Here is a 19527-nt window from a genome sequence, read left to right as displayed (position 1 = left end):
AGAATGAGAGTCCTAACTGTTGAACAACATCACAATAATCCATCCAATCCATTCCAGACCATCAATTAAGATTTGTAAAGATAAAAAGAAAAAAAATATTTTTTAAACCATCGCTTCTGGCCAAAATATGACTTCATAACCCATAATAATGCTTCTTCCTGTGAGTATATTTTCCTCTCACATCAAAATGCACCCATTTATTTGTTCAGAACTGATTTGGACAGTTTTTACTTGTAAACACTGCTTGATCTGTGCATATTTATCTTCCAATGGATGTGATGGTGATTATTGTGATGTTCTTGTCAGCTGTTTGGACTCTCATTCTGTTGGCACTCATTCACTGCAGAGGATCCACTGGTGAGCAAGTGATGCTAAATTTCTCCAAAACAAACTCACCTAAATCTTGTATGTGTGTGTATATATATATATATATATATATATATATATATATATATATATATATATATTTGGGTGAAATATATGACTTTCCATTAAAGGGATATACCAATATATAGATTATGTCGTAACAAGTGATTCTTTTTTTTCAGGGTGGGCCATAATGAAATAATTGGTGTGTGTCGTTTGGGCTGTGGCGCTGAAGGTTTAGGTAGAGACCACTGGAATGAGATGCTCGCATATCCCCGTAAGCCAATTGCACACTGGCACCCCCTGCTGGAACCTAAGAAATCAGAAAAAGAGGTAAGTAGCCTCCCTCCAGCAAATGTAAACACAAATGTGAGCGTAGATGTATAATAACCCTTGGAATTAGTGTATATATTGAACTAAGAACTAATATGCAAAGTGCCTTTCCAGACTTCATTGCTGACCAGTCACCAGTCTTTCATTGTAAACATTCAGATCCCTCTAGTCAGATCCTCACACTTGTACTGTGCTGTATGAATAATACATGAGTCGAATATGTCAGTGCTGATTTTAATTCACACGCTGAAATTCTGTCCCCTTTCTGACCTGTGGTCAAGAGTTAATCATGAAGGGGGGGCAAAATTGTATTTGGCACTATGCAAATGTCAGGTTATCACATTTTGGTCTCTTTGTTTATATTAATTATGTTTTTGTTCTATTAAATAATAATAATATGCAGTTTTAATAATACATTTTATCTTTGTTTTGAGCAAACTTACATCACATTGCCACATGCTCTTTAACCTCAATATTTAATTAAGTGCACCTGAACAAGCCTAAACAAAGGCTTTTACTAACTGTAAATCATTGTTTAAATGGGTTACAGTTGTGTTTTATTCACACTGTTTTGAGTTAAATTATCATGTTTTATTGGAATTTATTATTGAAATGAATGTGCTTCCCTGCTGAAAAGCATATGCTGGTTAGGTAGGTTTTGGTGCTGGGATGCTGGTTTTAGCTGGTTTATGCTGGTCCTTTGCTGGTTTATGCTGGTCCTTTGCTGGTTAATGCTGGTCCTTTGCTGGTTTATGCTGGTCCTTTGCTGGTTTATGCTGGTCATGTTGCTTGTCAAGGACCAGCATAAACCAGCAAAGGACCAGCATAAACCAGCAAAGGACCAGCATAAACCAGCTAAAAACCAGCATCCCAGCACCAAAACCTACCTAACCAGCATATGCTGTTTTTTTCAGCAGGGTTTCTAATTAAGCCGAACAATGCTGACATTGTAGTTTTTATACTGAATAAATTAGTGTCAGGGTTGCTAAGTCTGCGGTTTTTCCAGCAGAACTGTGCTACTTTTTTGTAAGTTAAAGGTTTGACATTGCATAAATTATATTTGACCGAAATGCTATTAGCTATTTCATATTCCACCAATTATAAAAGATGGTGAGTTTAATCTGAAAGCGATACTGTTATAGGGAACTTTGCGTTCCTTTATGAAAACGGTTTATTTTTTACTACTATATAGTAATTTTCAAGTTGAAATAGTGTACAACACATAAAAGTGACTGCAAAATATGTATTTTAGGTATGACAGTGGCATATTTTGAATTTTGACATTTGGTATTGGACTATTTTGGGGCTCTTTTTAATTAGCCATTGAGCTAGTTTTGTTACGTAGACCTGGCCTACCAGACAATTTTTCTGCTAGCATTTGAGAAAAAGGCTATAGAGGTTTGCACCTACGTCACAGTTTGGTCAGTTACCCGGATGCGGGGCCATGTTGGAGATACTTGGATGTAAACAACAGCATGGATTGCACTTATTTTTGCTGTCTAAACCACAAAAAAAATGTGTGGAAGCTGCTAAATCATATAGAGAAGGACTTAGTAAGTAAGAAAGGGCGCAATATTTTGACAAACTAAAGTTAATAGGTGGTAATGACACGTACGAGCAGTATTAATTAAGATATTAGTCTAAAATTTCACCTACCTGACCGGAAATTATAAAAAAAAACACCAATGTTGTCAAGATTCTTGCTCTGGGATTTCTGGTTCAGTTTGGCCAACCACAAACGCCTTTTGTTCCTCAGTTTGTTGCACCCTTCTTCTTGATTTGTTATAACTTTTGGCAGTCTATAGTACTCCAAATGTTTTTCCCAGTCCGACCGATTAGCACAACCCAAAACATGACAATAATTGACCATTTTCAGCAGCAATAATCAGCAAAATATGCGAGTTTTGTTAGATTCAGTGGCATTGTTTACATCCAGTGCTGCCAATATGGCCAATAGATGAAGCGTTGTTAAAACCCTCATTTCAAGCAAAGACAAATTTGTTTTTTACAACTGTATTAAATTGTAAAATGCCAATAATCACATAAAAACATAAGAAAAATCAGGTTGGAGATTTATTGGGTACGTTTATTTGTAGCCTCATGTATGCAGTTTTTTTTAAATGTAACATGATTAGACGTGATTAGATTGGCTTGATTTACTCGATATAATTGAGAAAATATATTTTTTACATAGTAACAATCAACTAAAAGATAATGAGTATGTTCAACTCATAACTTTAGATAAGCAATTTCATGCAAGCCCTATGTAAATCCACTCAAATTTGCAATAATGCTCTCATTGATGAGTTTTTCATATGTCTTCTCTTACAGTGGAAAGCCAGAACAGCCAGTTTTGACAGTCAGGGCTCTTGTCCCTCCCCCAAACCTCCTGCCAGCCCTTGATCAGAGCCATATGTAAAACTACAGGCTCGGCATCCTTCGTTTGTCACTCCGATGAAAACGAGAGCCCTGCTATTTCCATTTTCTCCTGTGGGTTGTTTTAGATGGTTCCCAAACACTGATCTAAGATCCTGCTGTCTTTGCCCTGATGTTCCTCATGTTGAAGCTGTTCCAGTCTGTACAATCCTCAGTCAGTTCTTGGGAGTGTTGTACAAACCTCTGCACCTAGAATACTCTACAAAGCCAACGTTGTATTCCTAGAATAGCTTGGTATCGTCAACGGACAGGTTTCTTTCCGATATGAATTTTCCTGAAGCATTTGAAATCCGACGTGCTGTTCTGCAAGCGGTCTACATGCAAACAAGTTTCCGCACAGCACTGCAAAGCTATTTGTAGATGGCTCTGGTCAGATCGTAAGACTTTGAAAGTGGGGTCAACTATTGGAAGTCCTAAGAATGAGGTCAGAGAGAATGATATGTGAAATATTGAGGGACAGGACAATGTCATTGAAATGGATTTGTCATGTGCTGAATACTAAGAACAAATCGTTTTCTCTGTCAAATCCTTGTTTGAAACCTGTGTGGAGGTATACGTTTTATGAAGAATATTTAAATATTTATCAATTTATAGATGTTGTATAAATGTTATGTGTAAAAAGAGTCTAAATTTATCAGAGCACAACCAATTTTTCCTATCCATGAATCTCTTGCCAACACAAAGCAGTTTACATGTAAAGAAGTTCCTGTTCACATACAAAAACACTTCACATGTAGCTGAATAGATTTATGTGATTACATTAATATTCATCAGCGAAACCCGGAGTACAAAAGTGGGCATTTAAGGTAAGAGTGCTGAAATATTCATAGAGGTCTGATTTGATTTATGTTGGTTTTATTCACTTTGTTATAATAGCATTTAAAGAGGTACAGAACCGGTTATGTGTCTTAGTAGCACTGCTTTTAATAGCAAGTCAGTTCCTGCTGTTTCAATCAAATGTTGACATCTCCTTCATCTTTTGACATGTAATTTCATTGTGAGTTAAATTGGACTGTCAAAGTTTTGCGTATTTTGACATATTGTCTGGGAAAATATCTTGAGTAAACAATGTATACTCAAATTTATAAAACATATTCATGTGTGCTATATAAAAGAGCAGGGTTAACATTACAGCATAAAACTTTATCATCAGATTAATATTTTCATTTGCTTGTTTGATTTTACATGAAAATAATTATGTGTAGAAAAAAAAGGGATATTTGAAACAATGTGAATTAAATGTCTGTATAACCAAACTATTTAATATATAACTATCATCTGCCATGTTTCCTAAGAGTTATTTTGATCAAATTTAATGAATTTTAGTCATAAATGATTTAAAATTTGACACTGTTATTGCCTGCAATATTTTATTTGATTATCCCTATGTTTTCAATCTTTGTTTTACATGGTTAATTCATTCATAACATAGTTTAACTTGGAATTTAACAATAACAGAGATGCTCAGGCAAACCCCTGCTAAATGTTAAATTATTATTACTGTAGTTAAAGTTCCTCCTGTCATTCTTTATGAAGAAAAAAAAATACAACACGGCATATGCTGGAAACGAATGACAAAAATGCACAGAAATGTTAGTCCTGAACAGAAAATTCAAAACACGTACAAATGCACAAAATATTAACATTGATAGAGACAACCTACTATGCAGGAAGTATATTGTCATAGATGGTGGGCACAGCAGCTCAAGATACCGGAGCAATGACTTTAAACTGATCTCCAGTTGGTGGTTGAAATATCTTGAAATCTACATGGCACTTGGGGCTAGTTTTACACAATGTCCTCCATCATCTCATAGGGTATCTGTTAAGCTTTAAATATTTCTATGTAGTAAAATAGATTTCATATTTGAACAGAATCTTTCAAAATTCCAAGTCAGCTTGTTGAAGAAATGGTTGTGACAACGTACAACTTTTTGGTCCTGATTTTACAATATCACCAATGTTGTAATACTCAGATAACATAGAGTGTGTTTCTGTGGGTGAATGTAAAGTTAATAAGGTTTAGATCTGGTTCTTTACCTCATCACTAACTCTCGTGTGCTGGTGTTTTAACAACCTCTTTCTGCCCCCCTTGTGAATCTGAACAACTTTCTAATTTTGTATTGATCATTTGTACTTGCAATATAACTTGTAATGTTTGAAAAGGTTCTTGTATTTCAAAAAATGCCAAAATAAAATGTTTGTTCAGTCATTTCAAGGACAGAGTTGCTTTTTTCAGTCTTGTGAATGTGAACATCAAATCACAAATAGTGGGTTAGCATTGATCAGTCAGTTATTGAGACTGCGTATTGTATCATATTTTTAATAAAATGTGCAACAAAAGCAATACATCTGTGTATTCATAAAGGTAAAAGATTAGATCATCTAAAGATGTCAATTTTGTCATCATTTACTCACCCTCATGATGTTGCAAACCCTGAATGACTTCATTTATGTAATCATTTTGGTGAATGCTGTTCAATTACATTCATTACACTAGAAAGGGGACAAAGAAACAAAACTACCATAAAAGTATAATAAGTGGCTCTATTATATAGTATTATATACATAAAAAAAATAAAGAAAATTACTTCATTACTCAACCTCAAGCAATCCTAGGTGCATATGACTTCATTCTTTTATACAAATACAAAGTTATATTTAAAAAAAGTTCTGGCTCTTCCAAACTTTATAATGGAATGTGTGTTGAGATTTTGAAGTCCAATAAAGAGCATACATCCATCATAAAAAAGTGCTCCACATGGCTCTGGGGGTTTAAAAAAAAAAGCCTTCTGAAGTGAATCGATGCGTTTGTGTGAGAAAATATTCATATTTAAAAGTTTTTAAACTAGAATGTCTAGTAGAAGCGGAGAGGAGAGAGTAAAACTGAAGTACAAAATGAGTATTTGTTAGAAAAATGTTGGAGGATTTCACGAGACTAGCGTATTCTTACCAAAGCTTAAACTTTGCCTACGTCATCCACTGAAACGCCACTCTCTCGTAAACAAGTGTATGACAGTTAGCGTAAGCTAGAGATTACAGTTTATAAAGTTTTGAATGTGTATATATATATATATATATATATTTATACAAATGCAACGATTCTCTTCAGAAGGCCTTTACTAAGCAACCGGAGCTGTGTGGACTACCTTTTATGATGGATGAATGACTTCAAAATCTCCAATTGTATTCGTCTGAAAGAAGACAGTCATATACACATGACTTGAGGGTGAGTAAATCATGGGTTAATTTTCATTTTTGAGTAAACTATCCCTCAAAGTCATACGATAGCTTGATGTGATTAAAAAACGGACAAATTCAAGTTGTTTAAAACTAAAAGATGATCTTTCATATTACTTAGTGATCAACTGCTGCAACTGAATCAGTGAACTGAACTTGAAACCAGGCTCGGTCATAAAAACATCATTTAGACTAAATCAGTTTGTGAACTGGATCAATAAACTCAAATGCCTAAATCTTTATTGTAACCAGTGTTGGGGAAAGTTACTTTTAAAAGTAATGCATTATAATATTGCGTTACTCCCTAAAAAAGTAACTAATTATGGTACTTAGTTACTTTTTATGGAAAGTAATGCGTTACGTTACTTTTGCGTTACTTTTTGCTTGCTTGTATGTTTTTAATATAAAAAAGTACTGTTATTGGCAGATGTAAAAATCCTTTTATACCAAAAGTGGAAATTAATCAACTTCACGCTGAAGGAAAAGTAAATTCACATCTACACTAAACACAGGAGAAGAAAGTTTAACACTTCAGCAATAAAAAAATGAAGCACAAATGTAACCCAGGACCACAAAACTAGTCTTAAGTAGCACAGGTATATTTGTAGCAATAGCCAAAAAATACATTGCATTAAGGAAAGGTCATGTTCCATCAACAGATTTTATAAATTTACTAACATAAATATATATAAACTTAATTTCTGATTAGTAATATGCATGGCTAAGAACTTCATTTGGACAGCTTTAAAGGCGATTTTCTTAATATTTTGATTTGTTTGCAACCTCAGATTCCAGATTTCAAATAGTTGTATCTCTGGCAAAATATTTTCCTATCCTAACAAACCATACATCAATAGAAAGCTTTTTGGTCTTTGTGATCTAATATTTTTTTTACCTAAAGTACTTTGTGCTTATTAATGAGGTTGAATTTGCTCAACATAGGTCAGCAGCAAAGACATTGTTTAATAAAATTGGACTAAATACATAAAGAATATTTGTGTCATTTAACATATTTCATTATTGCAGATTTGCGTCATATTCTGAGTTTGCATTTCACTGTTTTCATTAATTTTGAGGAAAACTGGATCTGTTTTTGTGCAAGTGAGATGAGTAAATGCATGTTCACATTTAGTTTAGAACTACAATTATATCCCTGATAGCACACGTACATCTCAGAAACATTTATATGACGTCTGTATTTACATCTGCAAGACGTAGTTTGCTCATCTGCAATGCGTCTATTGGCCGTTTCCTATCAGATGTCGAATAGACGTCTATTAGATGTCTTTAAGATGTTTATGATTTAGAATGTATGTTAAACTGACATCTTACAGACGTCTGCCAGACATTTGTACACAGCAGATGCTTTTCAGATCAAGAGATCTTTAACAGACATCTTGCAGACGTACGTGTGCTATCTGGGATCATCCCCCGGTTTCACAGACAAGGCTTAAGGCTAATCCCAGACTAAAATGCATATTTGAGTTGTCTCAACTGAAAATATCTCTCTCTGACATATTGTGACCCTGGACCACAAAACCAGTCATAAGGTTAAATTTTACAAAACTAGATGTATACATCATATGAAAGCTCAATAAATAAGCTTTCGATTGATGTATGGTTTGTTAGGATAGGACAATATTTGGCCGAGATACGTCTATTTGAATATCTGAAATCTGAGGGTGCAAAAAAATCTAAATACTGAGAAAATCACCTTTAAAGTTGTCTAAATTAAGTTTTTAACAATGCATATTACTAATCAAAAATTACGTTTTGATAGGTTTACAGTAGGAATTTTACAAAATATCTTCATGGAACATCATCTTTACTGAATTTCCTAATGATTTTTGGCATAAAAGAAAAATCAATAATTTTGACCCATGCCATGTATTTTTGACTATTGCTACAAATATACCCCAGCGACTTAAGACTGGTTTTGTGGTCCAGGGTAACATATCTTAAAATATGCCAGTGCCATTATTCTGTCTCAAGATGCACACCTGTAACGTTTGCATGTAAGGCATTTTTTTTAATAAAATCTGCTTGAATATCTTACTAAAGCCTAATCCTGGCTTAAGCTAAGCTAAGCCCTGTCTGTGAAACCGGGTCCATGTTTACACAGCACCTCTGAACTTTCTCCTGATTTCTCTTAACATAAGGACAGGAGAGTTATCAGTCAATAATTGGGAAAAACAGTAAATATTAGGAATGCACGATATGAAAAATTCTAACCGATACCGATAGCCGATAATTAAGTCCTTCTTTTTGCCGATGCCGATACCGATAACCAATACATTCATATTTTTATATGATAATTTTGTGCACACAGGAGAATACAAAATCTAAGATAAACTAATGAAATTTATATTATATATCTGGGTCTAACAATCATAGCAAACAGTCCTGACTCTTCAAAAATGTTTTTATTTTTTTGTGTAAGGCACCACAATTCTAAATAAAATAAAATGCTTTGACATTTTGTCAACCTGGAAAAAATGAAAAGTGCATCATGGAGTAAAGTCAGATGTCCAAATGTCTGTGGTAAAGCTTACATGCAGTCCATTCTTATTGATCATATTATGAATGTGTGCAGCAGCCAAATCGTACAAGGCGGGGAATAAAACATCAGAATCGAGATAAAAGGTGCGTTCGACTTCATGCGGCGCCGACAGAAATCGGCTGCCACCTTACAAAACAATGCATTCTGGTAAGATCATTTGTCCGACTTTGATCGGCGCTGCAGCCGCCTTTCGATCACGTGTGCCATCAAAGTACCGTGAGAGCAAAACGAGACCAGCCGCAGAGGTCAGGCGCTGCAGCTGCTTAAAATCGGCTGCGAAAGCCTTGATGACGACACACTTTATTCTCATTGGTCAGATTATGTGATGACTAGCACGACGTGTGCTCCGGGTTTTTTCTTAAAAAAAGTTCCTGTATGAAATCAATCTTTATATCGAATATGTAATATTCAAACAAAACATTAATGATGAAAATGAAGATTAGGCGATATGGTAAATATATATTCTTCTTGTATAAGAGTAAAGTTTGGGGGAAAAAACTGGTCAACCAGAGGCCGTTTTTTTTTTTAATGGATGCTGTGAGAGGCTTCACTACACTGGATAAAGCTTATATTTGAAAAATGTCCTATAGCTAACTACAAAACCAAGATGCAAATAATAAACGTCATATTGCATTACATTAAAGTAACGTACGTACTTGATATGATCAACAAAAAAAGCTAAACGATTGTATAGAATAAATGATAGGGAAATGTTTTTATTTCATTTATTTATCTTATGTAGTTTCATTTCTTCTTTTTCTTTATTCCTTTTTTTTTTTTGTATGTTTGGAATACAGTTTCATCCTCTATAAGTGTCCGACTTGACTGCCGTCTCTTTACTCCTCCCCCGACCAAGTGCACCTGTCTGCAGCCTGCAGATCGAGGCGGGGCTGAATCTGGGGCGGGGCTGCACGTGTCGCCCCGCCCACATGCCTTATCATTGGTTGTAGGTAAATTAATGACGTCGGCGCAACATCCCTCCCACAACTCATCTCATTGGTTAGTGAAATGGATTGACGTCGCTGCCATGCAGCAGTTGGAAACTATACTTATGAATTATACGTTTTATGTAAATGCTGAATCCTTTGCTTATTTATTCAGCTTTCAGATGTGTACAAATCTCAATTAAGATTGTGGTCCAAGGTTACATATACATTTACAAGCAAGAAATCTTTCCGCTGTTTAGTTATCCCATTTCTGGCAATCCGTGACTATAAATCAAAATGTTAACCAGTGGTGTTTATTTACAGTTTTTTTTTTTTTTATTATTGTCTTAATTGTTAATAAGATACATAAATGTGGAAAATTCTCAGCAAGAGTATCCACTATCCTTGTGTTATTAAATTCATAAATAGAAAAGGGTTGTTAAACATCAGAGTTGTTTATAAATACAAACATTTATGACACATGAATGAATTATGACGACACATGAATGAATTTCACTGTTATTTATTTAAGATAATAATGTTCACAGTTATTTCTGATTCTCCCTCCCGATCTAATAGTGACACGCGAAACAGCAGTCTGGGTCCTCTGTGCTCAAATACATTAATTTCTTTAAGAAATTGAAATAACACCCTATAACAATCTGTTGACCCTTCCCGAAGTATATCTACTAAATTGAAACATATTTTCATTTCTTCTGATTTCGCTATTAATTGACCATATGCACGGATTACTTCCTTGTTTAGTCAAGCCAGCAAGTCATTTCTGGTCAACTGTACTGTGCCGAAATATGAGCGTACTTTGTTCGTTTTCTCTACATAATCCACTCACAATCGAAGAAAAGTGTTGTTTGTCTAAGAGGACCAAACGTCCATGGATACCGTTTCAAGAATGACAAATGCCAGTTTAAAAAAATAGGCGTATAAGTATTGGTTAAATATAGGCTATTCAATAGATTTTACAGTTCAAGATAAAACTTAAAAGATGTAGTTATTAAATTTGATTAAATATTTCATATTCCTATCGATTCATATTGAGTGCATTATTTAATTATTAGCCTATACCACAATTATTTAATGCATTTGTAGTGAACTATATATTAGTATTTAAATAATTCACCCTTATAGGCTGTTTGTGTGTGAGTTTAATGATTTTCTGCACTTCCTATACTATATACTTAAGGAAAAGTACTACAATTTATTATACTAGTAATTTTATAATAAATCGAAAAGCAAGACATCTTGAAAAATATAGGGAGTTTAAAAGGCAGCTGCATAATAAATCCTCTGCTGCCATCTTTTGGTTATATGGGTAATTCCATATTACGCTCCGTGCATAAATCAATTGTCTTCTTGTTTCATATTTCCTGCACTCTAATATGACATGCTCCACTGTTTCTTCATGCCCGCAATATTCACATTTCCCTGTGCCATGTTTACCTATTTTCAGTAATGTTCCATTTAATCCCGTGTGTCCAAACCAAAGCCTGGATATTATTGTCTCTTCTCGCCTATTCCTCCCTGTACACCTTATTTCTCCCACTCTCCTTTGAATCTTATGAAACCATCGTCCTTTCCTATTTTCTTCCCATTGTTGTTGCCATTGTTTCTTTAATTTATTTTTAATAATACTCTTAATTTCTGTTCTACTAATACAAACTGTAAAATCAATTAGATTATTTTTAGTAACTTCCTTTGCTATTTTATTTGCTATTTCAAATCCCTTAACTCCATGTTTTCAACGTCATTACTTTGCCACCAATGAGATGAGTTGTGACATTATTAATTTACCTACAACCAATGAGAAGGCATGTGGGCGGGGCGACATGTGCAGCCCCGCCCCAGATTCAGCCCCGCCTCGATCTGCAGGCTGCAGACAGGGGCTTCTCCCCCCGACTGCAAGCGGCTGCTCTCGCCAGCCGGCGGCAGGCTAGTGTAGTGCATCTCGAACGCACCTAAAAACTCAAATCTCAACTCTTCAGAATTCTGCAAGCGCAACGCAGGTCATGTGAGATGAACCAACCAATCAGCTTCATCCTTTCCCTTAATAACACTGAAAGCACTGGCAAGGTGGAGAAACAGCTTATCAAAGCTGTACAGGAATAAACATTTTTAAATAAACTTGATAACAGAGCTACTGCAAGAGATTTTTAATGCTGAAAATCTATTTATTCTTTGCTGAAACTACCGCGTCTTTATGGAGAGCGCATGTCATGGCTGCTTAGCAACGGCAGACGCCACTGGAGCTCAAACTACAGAGCGGTTTGGCAAAGACTTTTGGGGTTTGGAAAGAAAGAGAAGGCGGCGCTTCAGCATTTTCCACGCGTTTTTAGGCGCGACATGTGAACGGCCCCTAAAACAGATTCACCGCGATGACGACCTCTGAAGTGAGATATAAGATTGTTAAAACTTAACGGATTTTTACCTCCTCTCGGAATCCTTACTAAACATGTGTTGCAAATAGCAGTAGCATCGTCCTCCTCCCCCCCCCCTGAAAAACTTCCAGACCTGCGAAGGCGATGATGACGACACAGATGATGACGTATTAAACGCGACAAAGGCTGAGAGTCACTGCAGTTTACAGCTGCAGTCACTTGCACTCGGAAAGCAGATGAATCTCAGATAAACCAGACTGATTGATTGATTTACCAGCAAGAGTACTTTATCGGATCGGGTTTCATTTATTTATCGGAGCAATAAAAATGACGTAATTTTTACCCATATCGGTAGATAATTTATCTGTCCGATAAATATCGTGCATCCCTAGTAAATATCATTACTTACTTGAAAAAGTTACTCAGATATTTTCTGGTAAATTAAAAAGTAATCTGTTACTTTAGTTACTTGAAAAAAGTAATCTGATTACATAACTGATTACATACTAACACTGACTGTAACTGAATAGAAAAGTTTCCTAAAAATCTTTTCATTGAAAAACAATAAAGTCAAACAGACTTAACAGCATGAAGGTGATTAAATAATGGCAGGATATTCATTTTCAGTAACTATCCCTTTAGGTAAGAACACAAAGCCCTTTAAGACACCCTAAAGGTCACTATTCCTCAGGTGGTGGCATAATCGCCCATAACTTCTTCTTCAGCGCTAGTTTATAGAGAATCTGGTACCCATCATCCCAGGCATAGAGCTGGCGCTCCTCAGGATTGTATTTGAGGCTGGAATGGGCCCCATAGCGCCTGGGAAAATAAATCAGAGGGGCCTCTCCGCTGCTCACCATGTCATTCACATCAAACACACACTGCACACGTGAGCGGCTCGGTGGCTTGGTGTTGTAAACCACGTAGACCGTGCCACAGACAATAAAAGCAGCCTCGGCATTGTTCCTTGGACATGCCGTGTCCCACATCTGCTCTATATCTAGAGAATCTATATCCATCTTAGCAAGGTTAATAGTGTCTCCAGCCGGATAAAGTGCCCAGAGCCCATCCTCATCAGCCACCAGATCCACCAGTGTCTCTGGGTTGAGCTGGTACACCGGGCTGCGGTCATTCATGGGAAGAACTGCTCTGTCTGCGACTGAACCGTTCTTAAGGTCATACTTGATAACTTGGAGTTCTGAACTTTCACTGACGTAATAGAGAGAGCCATCGTAGACTGCATGACCAGTCCCGTTCCAAGAGATAGGCACGGTGATCTGCTTGGCTTTAGATATACCTGATGATGCCGAAAGCTCTCGCACAGAGTTGAACTCGTACAGCGTGTTGTCCGACGTGCCATTGAAGACGTAGACTTTTGCTGACCTGGCATCTTTGGTCCAGACACCTTTCTGGCTTCCCAATCTCTTAAGGATCTTCATTGCTTTTAGACTGGATATAATGTTCACACACACTGACGATAAAAACAAACATGATTAATGTCAACGGGTAGCGCACTATGATTAATATGGTAAACTCTGAAAGCAATTTATACAGACTGCTTAGTTTGCACAAGCATTGAAAGCTGGATTTATGACAAATGAATTCAAGTTTGTGAGTTAAAACCCTTGTTTTATTTTATTAAAGAAATAAACCTAGAAATCTGACACCGTAAGCCTGCAGCAGTGAAAGATCCACCCTTAAATGTCATGTCTGCTGTTGTAAATGCGCAGGCTAGGGAGGATTGTGTGGGGCTTAATGAGGATAATTGTTAATACTCTTCATTATAACACACAAGCTGTTGGGAACTACTTCTAAGACACGTAATTTCGAAGACACACAATTTATTGAAACATTTTGGGCTCTAATAGATTGTTCTGGCATAATTTGCCACATTTTGCAGCTAACATTCTATTATATAATCAATAAATTAAACTGAGTCAGGCTACTCAAAAAACATATCATAAAACTTATAGAAATCATTCAAACAAAGATACGCTAATGTATCTTTTTAACATTTTATTTACAATAGTAACTATTTATTTGTTTGTTTGGTTACAGCAAAGATTTACACTTGAGGTCAAAAGTTTACATACACCTTGGAGAATCTGCAAAATGTTGATTATTTTACCAAAATAGGAGGGATCATACAAAACGCTTGTTATTTTTTATTTAGTAGTGACCTGAATAAGATATCTCACATAAAATGTGTTTACATATGTGACCCTGGACCACAAAACCAGTCATAAGGTTAAATTTTACAAAACTGAGATATATACATCATATGAAAGCTCAATAAATAAGCTTTCTATTGATGTATGGTTTGTTAGGATAGGACAATATTTGGCCGAGATATATCTATTTGAAAATCTGGAATCTGAGGGTGCAAAAAAATCAAAATACTGAGAAAATCAGCTTTAAAGTTGTCCAAATTAAGTTCTTAACAATGCATATTACTAATAAAAAATTACATTTTGATAGGTTTACAGTAGGAATTTTACAAAAAATCTTAATGTAACATGATCTTTACTTAATTTCCTAATGATTTTTGACATAAAAGAAAAATCAATAATTTTGACCCATACAATGTATTTTTGGCTATTGCTACAAATATACCCCAGCGACTTAAGACTGGTTTTGTGGTCCAGGGTCACATATAGTCCACAAGAGAAAATAATAGTTCAATTTGTAAAAATGACCTCGTTCGAAAGTTTACATACACTAGATACTTTATACTGTGTTGATACCTGAATGATCCACATCTGTTTTTATATTTTAGTGATAGTTGTTCATAAATCCCTTGTTTGTCCTGAACAGTTAAACTGCCTGCTGTTCTTCAGAAAAATCCTTCAGGTCATTTTACCAACCTAATCTCATGACCATAACTTTTTCGCAAGACGCAAAATATGTACCGCAATGTAGGTCTTGTGACATTTGATGTGAAATGGCCACTCAGGGGTGCTAAATGAGTGTTAATTTTTTTACCCCCTGGAACAAATGAACATACATATGGTACGTTTTATGTGACGTTGGTTTTATACGCGTCACCACAGTTCTGACGTAAAATGTCCATTGAATGGCGCTATAACTCTAATGCTCTTTTCACGTTTTAAAGTAACATACCATCTGCACTACACCTAAACCTACCTGATAGTATGAACAAAAGCCAATGTGACATAAAAACGCAATCACAAGCATAAAGTTTTAGCTTGTTTTTTTGATCTCTCATCTTTCAGCTCCTTCATCATGAGTCGTGTTTTTCACGGGATTCGTACCCAAGGATTCCACATCCTAAGTCCAATTCCGTGCCGGCCGAGCTACCGAGCAAACTTGTTAAATTTGGAAAGCGAAACATATGGAGCTTACTGTTTTATCACCTCTAATGTTCATTTCTGTTGGAAAATGCAGTGATATGTACCTATTGGAACGTATTTCGCATTTTGCGAAAAAGGTCCCACAGGTATGTTTTCATCATGAGATCAGGTAGCATTTTACTGGACTATAGACACTTTTAACAACACTGTATTTCAGTGGAGACAAATGAAACCCATCTACATTCATCTGCCTTGATTCCAACATACTGGAAAACAAAATAGGCTACAACCCAACAGTTGTGTAACATCTTAATCACAAAAGCCAATTGGCTACTCCAGTGAACTGTTTGGCCTGATTCTTTGTTCCTTGTTTCTTAATTAACAAAACACACCACATGTTTCCTCTAAATCATTAAATCCCAGATTTAAGCCAGGCATTAGCAGAAACCAGGGTTTCTGCATCAAAGCAAAGACCGTTCCGATGAGACGGTCTCACGGCCTACAGCACAATCCCAATATAAGGGAGTGTAATTGGGATGCTAGTTCTCAAAACAAACATCTTAAATCAAAGCACATGCACATTCTCTCTTGAATTCCAGCTATTAAATATTCCAGTTTGATTTTCCAGTGTTACAGTTTTCCAGAGAAAGCCCCAAACCTTTCCCCCAAACTGGTCTACTGTGTTATAGTATGCTGAATTTAGCTAGTCTCCCTCGACCAAGAATGTGTCAAGGCTAAAACTGAAAGTACATGATCAGATGTTGAGCTTCAGCTGTCAAGACTCAATTCCCTGACTTACCAGACAACTCAAAGAACTCTTCCTTCTTCTTCTCCTTGACAACCACATCCTGTTCCACCATTTTGTCTGCAGCTTTCACACAAGGCTTAGGAGGATTCCTGGTTTCAATGTAGTCCATCTCACGCTCCACACGGTCCACCCGTGCTCCTGCGCCCTCCATGTCTGAACGCAGTTTTTTGTGCTCCTTGCCCAACTTCTCCAACAGGTCTGCGGCCTGCTGTCTAAATTCCTTTAGGTCGGCATTGTAGCGGTTATTCTGTTCATGCCACAAGGCAATGCGTTCCTGGAAGGATGACAAACACATTAATGAGTTACGCGATTGTTTAAGATGATCACAGAGTGCACCGAGTTCTTTCCAGTGGTGAGTATTCTGTGCATTATTAAAGGGCTGCTGGTAATAATAGTGCGGAAGTGTTGAGTAATTCTGGGCAGCATGTGTTAGTCTCTTTTTCCCAGTCAAGGAAACTGTAGAATAAAAAGCTCATTCATTATTTAAAAGGTTTGCCTCAATTGTTATCTGAAGTCAGGAGTTGGAGAACCTGAGTAATGTCTTTGAGGACTTGAGAACTCATTAAAGTACAAAGCATAATTTTTTTAACAAATGTGAAAAAACATTGCCTCTACAATTTAGAAATTTTCCTATTCTTGCTGAGTCAAAAGAAGGCAAACATTTTTGAGACCTTTCAGTTCCATATATCAGATATAATAAGAGGAAAACATAATTTAAAACTTAATTGACCCTTCGCCGAGAGTTTGATTGATAGGCGATCTGAACAATCTTAATGGCAAGTCTGCCATTTTGTCCGACAAACAAACCAGACAGGTGTCACAGTCTGGCTGGGTTGAGGAGTGGAGATGGAGGAGGAGAACCGGAGTAAATGAATAAATAAAGTTTATTAAACAAAACACTGAAAATGATAACAAACAAACAAAAACCAGGAGCAAGTAATGAGCACATGTAACATTAACAACGGACAGCAGGGAGTGATTAGACAGACTTAAATACAGAGAAACGGGGGCGTGGTAACAAACGAGATAACAAGATGACGAGGGGGAAATACAAATAAGGGCAAGACAAAACCAACTAAGACTAAACCAAAAGGGGGAGACAAGGACTAAACCATAAGGACTAGAACCAAAAACACTAGGAAAACAGAACAGGACAGGACAAAATACTGACAACAGGAGAGTAGATTAACGTTGGTGTACTTGAATTAAAAAATTGTGTGTATTGATGTCTTTCCTCTGTTGAAACAAGATACCTTCTGATGTTCATTCAAGTTTATTTTGTGCTATAACTAGTAAAGAGGAAGAGATGATCGGTTTACGTGCCGTTTGAACTGAGGCGCTACAAAAATGTTACACCACATTAAAGAGCCACAAAACAGTATTTATTGTTTTTAATTTCTCAAACATTTTTTGTTTTTTAAAAAGTAACCTGTCTCTGTCCTCACATTGCCACGTTGTACTTTTCACTGCATGAGAACATGATGTGTGGTTTGTCGAAGGTAGTAACAGTAAAGAAGCTATCATTATAAATGTCTTTACTTTGATTAATTAAATGCATCTTACTGAAAAAAGTATTAAAAAAAAAACTTACTGACCCCAGACTTTTAAAAAGTATTTTTCTTCAAAGTGCTTTAAATCAATAGTTTTTTCAGCAGCTGTCAAATAGTTGAAATGATTTGAGATGCAAAGCCCCCTTGAACAAAAACAGAACAAAAATATGTGCTCAAATGTTTCACAGAAATATATTACTGTATCAAAAGTGCATGAATATGGCACCAAATTGTCATAAATAAATTAAATATGTACAGCATATCACTGTGGCCACCCCAGGGGTCTTTTGCTCCAGGCTAGCTGCTCCAGCTGAATTTAATATTACATGATTTTGAATCAAAACAAACTTTGTTTTGCAAAGATTTCGTTGCTCCATAAATATTCATTAAAAAAATATTTTTTTCAGCCATAATAAAGGCCTACTTTGGGACCAGAAAAAAAAGACTGTTTTTACAAGAAGCTTTTAGTCCTGTTGTACACAATCTCACACTCGTTTTATGAAAAACATGGTTTAATAGTTGAATGGACTCCTGCTGATTCTGGTAATCAAGACAGACCTGTCTGCATATGATCTATGTAAATTGACTGAATAAATTCATTATTTTAATGAAGTGTCTACTTAATCATGAGTAATTATTTTGGTTATTGAATCAGTGTTGTGTTTTCAGCTCAGCTTCACTGGAAACAAAACTGCTGAGCTAAGCTATTCTGTCAATCAGGGGGACGTTTCTCTCTTCTGGGGTGCAACTTCACTCAAGACGGTATAAAAAAATTACTAATAAACCGTAAGTAGACGTGAGACAGCACTGGCTTAGATAAACATTGGCTTTGATCTGCACTTTTTTGTGGTTTGAGAAGTCACTGCTGTGTGGGACGATGTGCTTGAGGGACGTGAGTTGTTTGTACTCTCAATCTGAACTATCGCTGTTACAAATATTGCAGAGTTTCCAAATGGAATAAGTGTAATAAACTCTCTAAATTGTTCTATTAACACTGTTTGTCTCAGAGTTTTAATGTATGTCTCAAAAAAAGTGGACGTCTAAAATGGCTGAAAACTAGCAGGACTGCTGAAAGTATACTGAAATGCAGCCAGACAAGCAGTTTCTCTTACCTCCATAGCGAGCATCCTGTTTTCCAAGTAGTTCATCAGGCCCTGATAGTGGTACTGGCCTCTTGAACGAGTCAAAACGGTCAAGAGAATGAAGAATATGGTGGCTTTCATAGTGGTTTTGGGTAAGGGATACTTTCAGGTACTCCACAGAACAAAAGAACACTCCAAACTCTGTGAAGCTGATGTGCTGCAGCTGCAAATGGGCCGTCCTCGTCTTCTAGTGAGCGTGCGAGTGCTCACAAGGAGAAGGGACCAGAAACACTGGACTTCCAGGGTTTCAAATTCGCTGGCTCTCTCACTTGGCTGGAATGTTTTTACAAACACTGAGGGAGGAGCCATGTATCTCTGGCCTCTCTCTGGCCTCAATGAGAACCATGTAGTGTGCTTAAAAGATGAAGTCAGTGAAATACAGTACTAGTTATATAATCTATTATGTCCAAACTCTTAACAGTTCATTAGAAGAATCATTTTGGGTTACTCAAAGTACCTTTC

At 36.2% G+C, this 19527-nt stretch overlaps 2 protein-coding genes across 2 annotated transcripts in view; one reads left to right on the top strand and one right to left on the bottom strand.

Annotated features, from left to right (window-relative positions):
- Positions 1–5283, top strand: part of syt6a (synaptotagmin VIa) — a 59809-nt gene extending 54526 nt beyond the window's left edge. Inside the window, exons 5-7 of the mRNA XM_073822689.1 lie at positions 166–233; positions 549–699; positions 3031–5283. Coding sequence (XP_073678790.1) covers positions 166–233; positions 549–699; positions 3031–3102 — 291 coding nt within the window. The 3' untranslated portion in view covers positions 3103–5283. The remainder of the gene's footprint in view (positions 1–165; positions 234–548; positions 700–3030) is intronic.
- Positions 5284–12650: 7367 nt separating this feature from the next.
- olfml3a (olfactomedin-like 3a) lies at positions 12651–19289 on the bottom strand. The gene is made up of 3 exons (XM_073823081.1): positions 19036–19289; positions 16365–16647; positions 12651–13725 (listed from the first exon to the last, which is right to left on the bottom strand). The coding sequence occupies exons 1-3, from the start codon at positions 19144–19146 to the stop codon at positions 12935–12937; spliced, it is 1185 nt and encodes a 394-aa protein (XP_073679182.1). The 5' UTR covers positions 19147–19289; the 3' UTR covers positions 12651–12934.
- Between the last annotated feature and the right edge of the window lie 238 nt (positions 19290–19527).

Source organism: Garra rufa, chromosome 18 (assembly GCF_049309525.1).
Source record: "Garra rufa chromosome 18, GarRuf1.0, whole genome shotgun sequence".
Lineage (NCBI taxonomy): Eukaryota > Metazoa > Chordata > Actinopteri > Cypriniformes > Cyprinidae > Garra > Garra rufa.
Note: the sequence above shows the minus strand (reverse complement) of the source record. Positions and strands in the feature narration are given on the sequence as shown.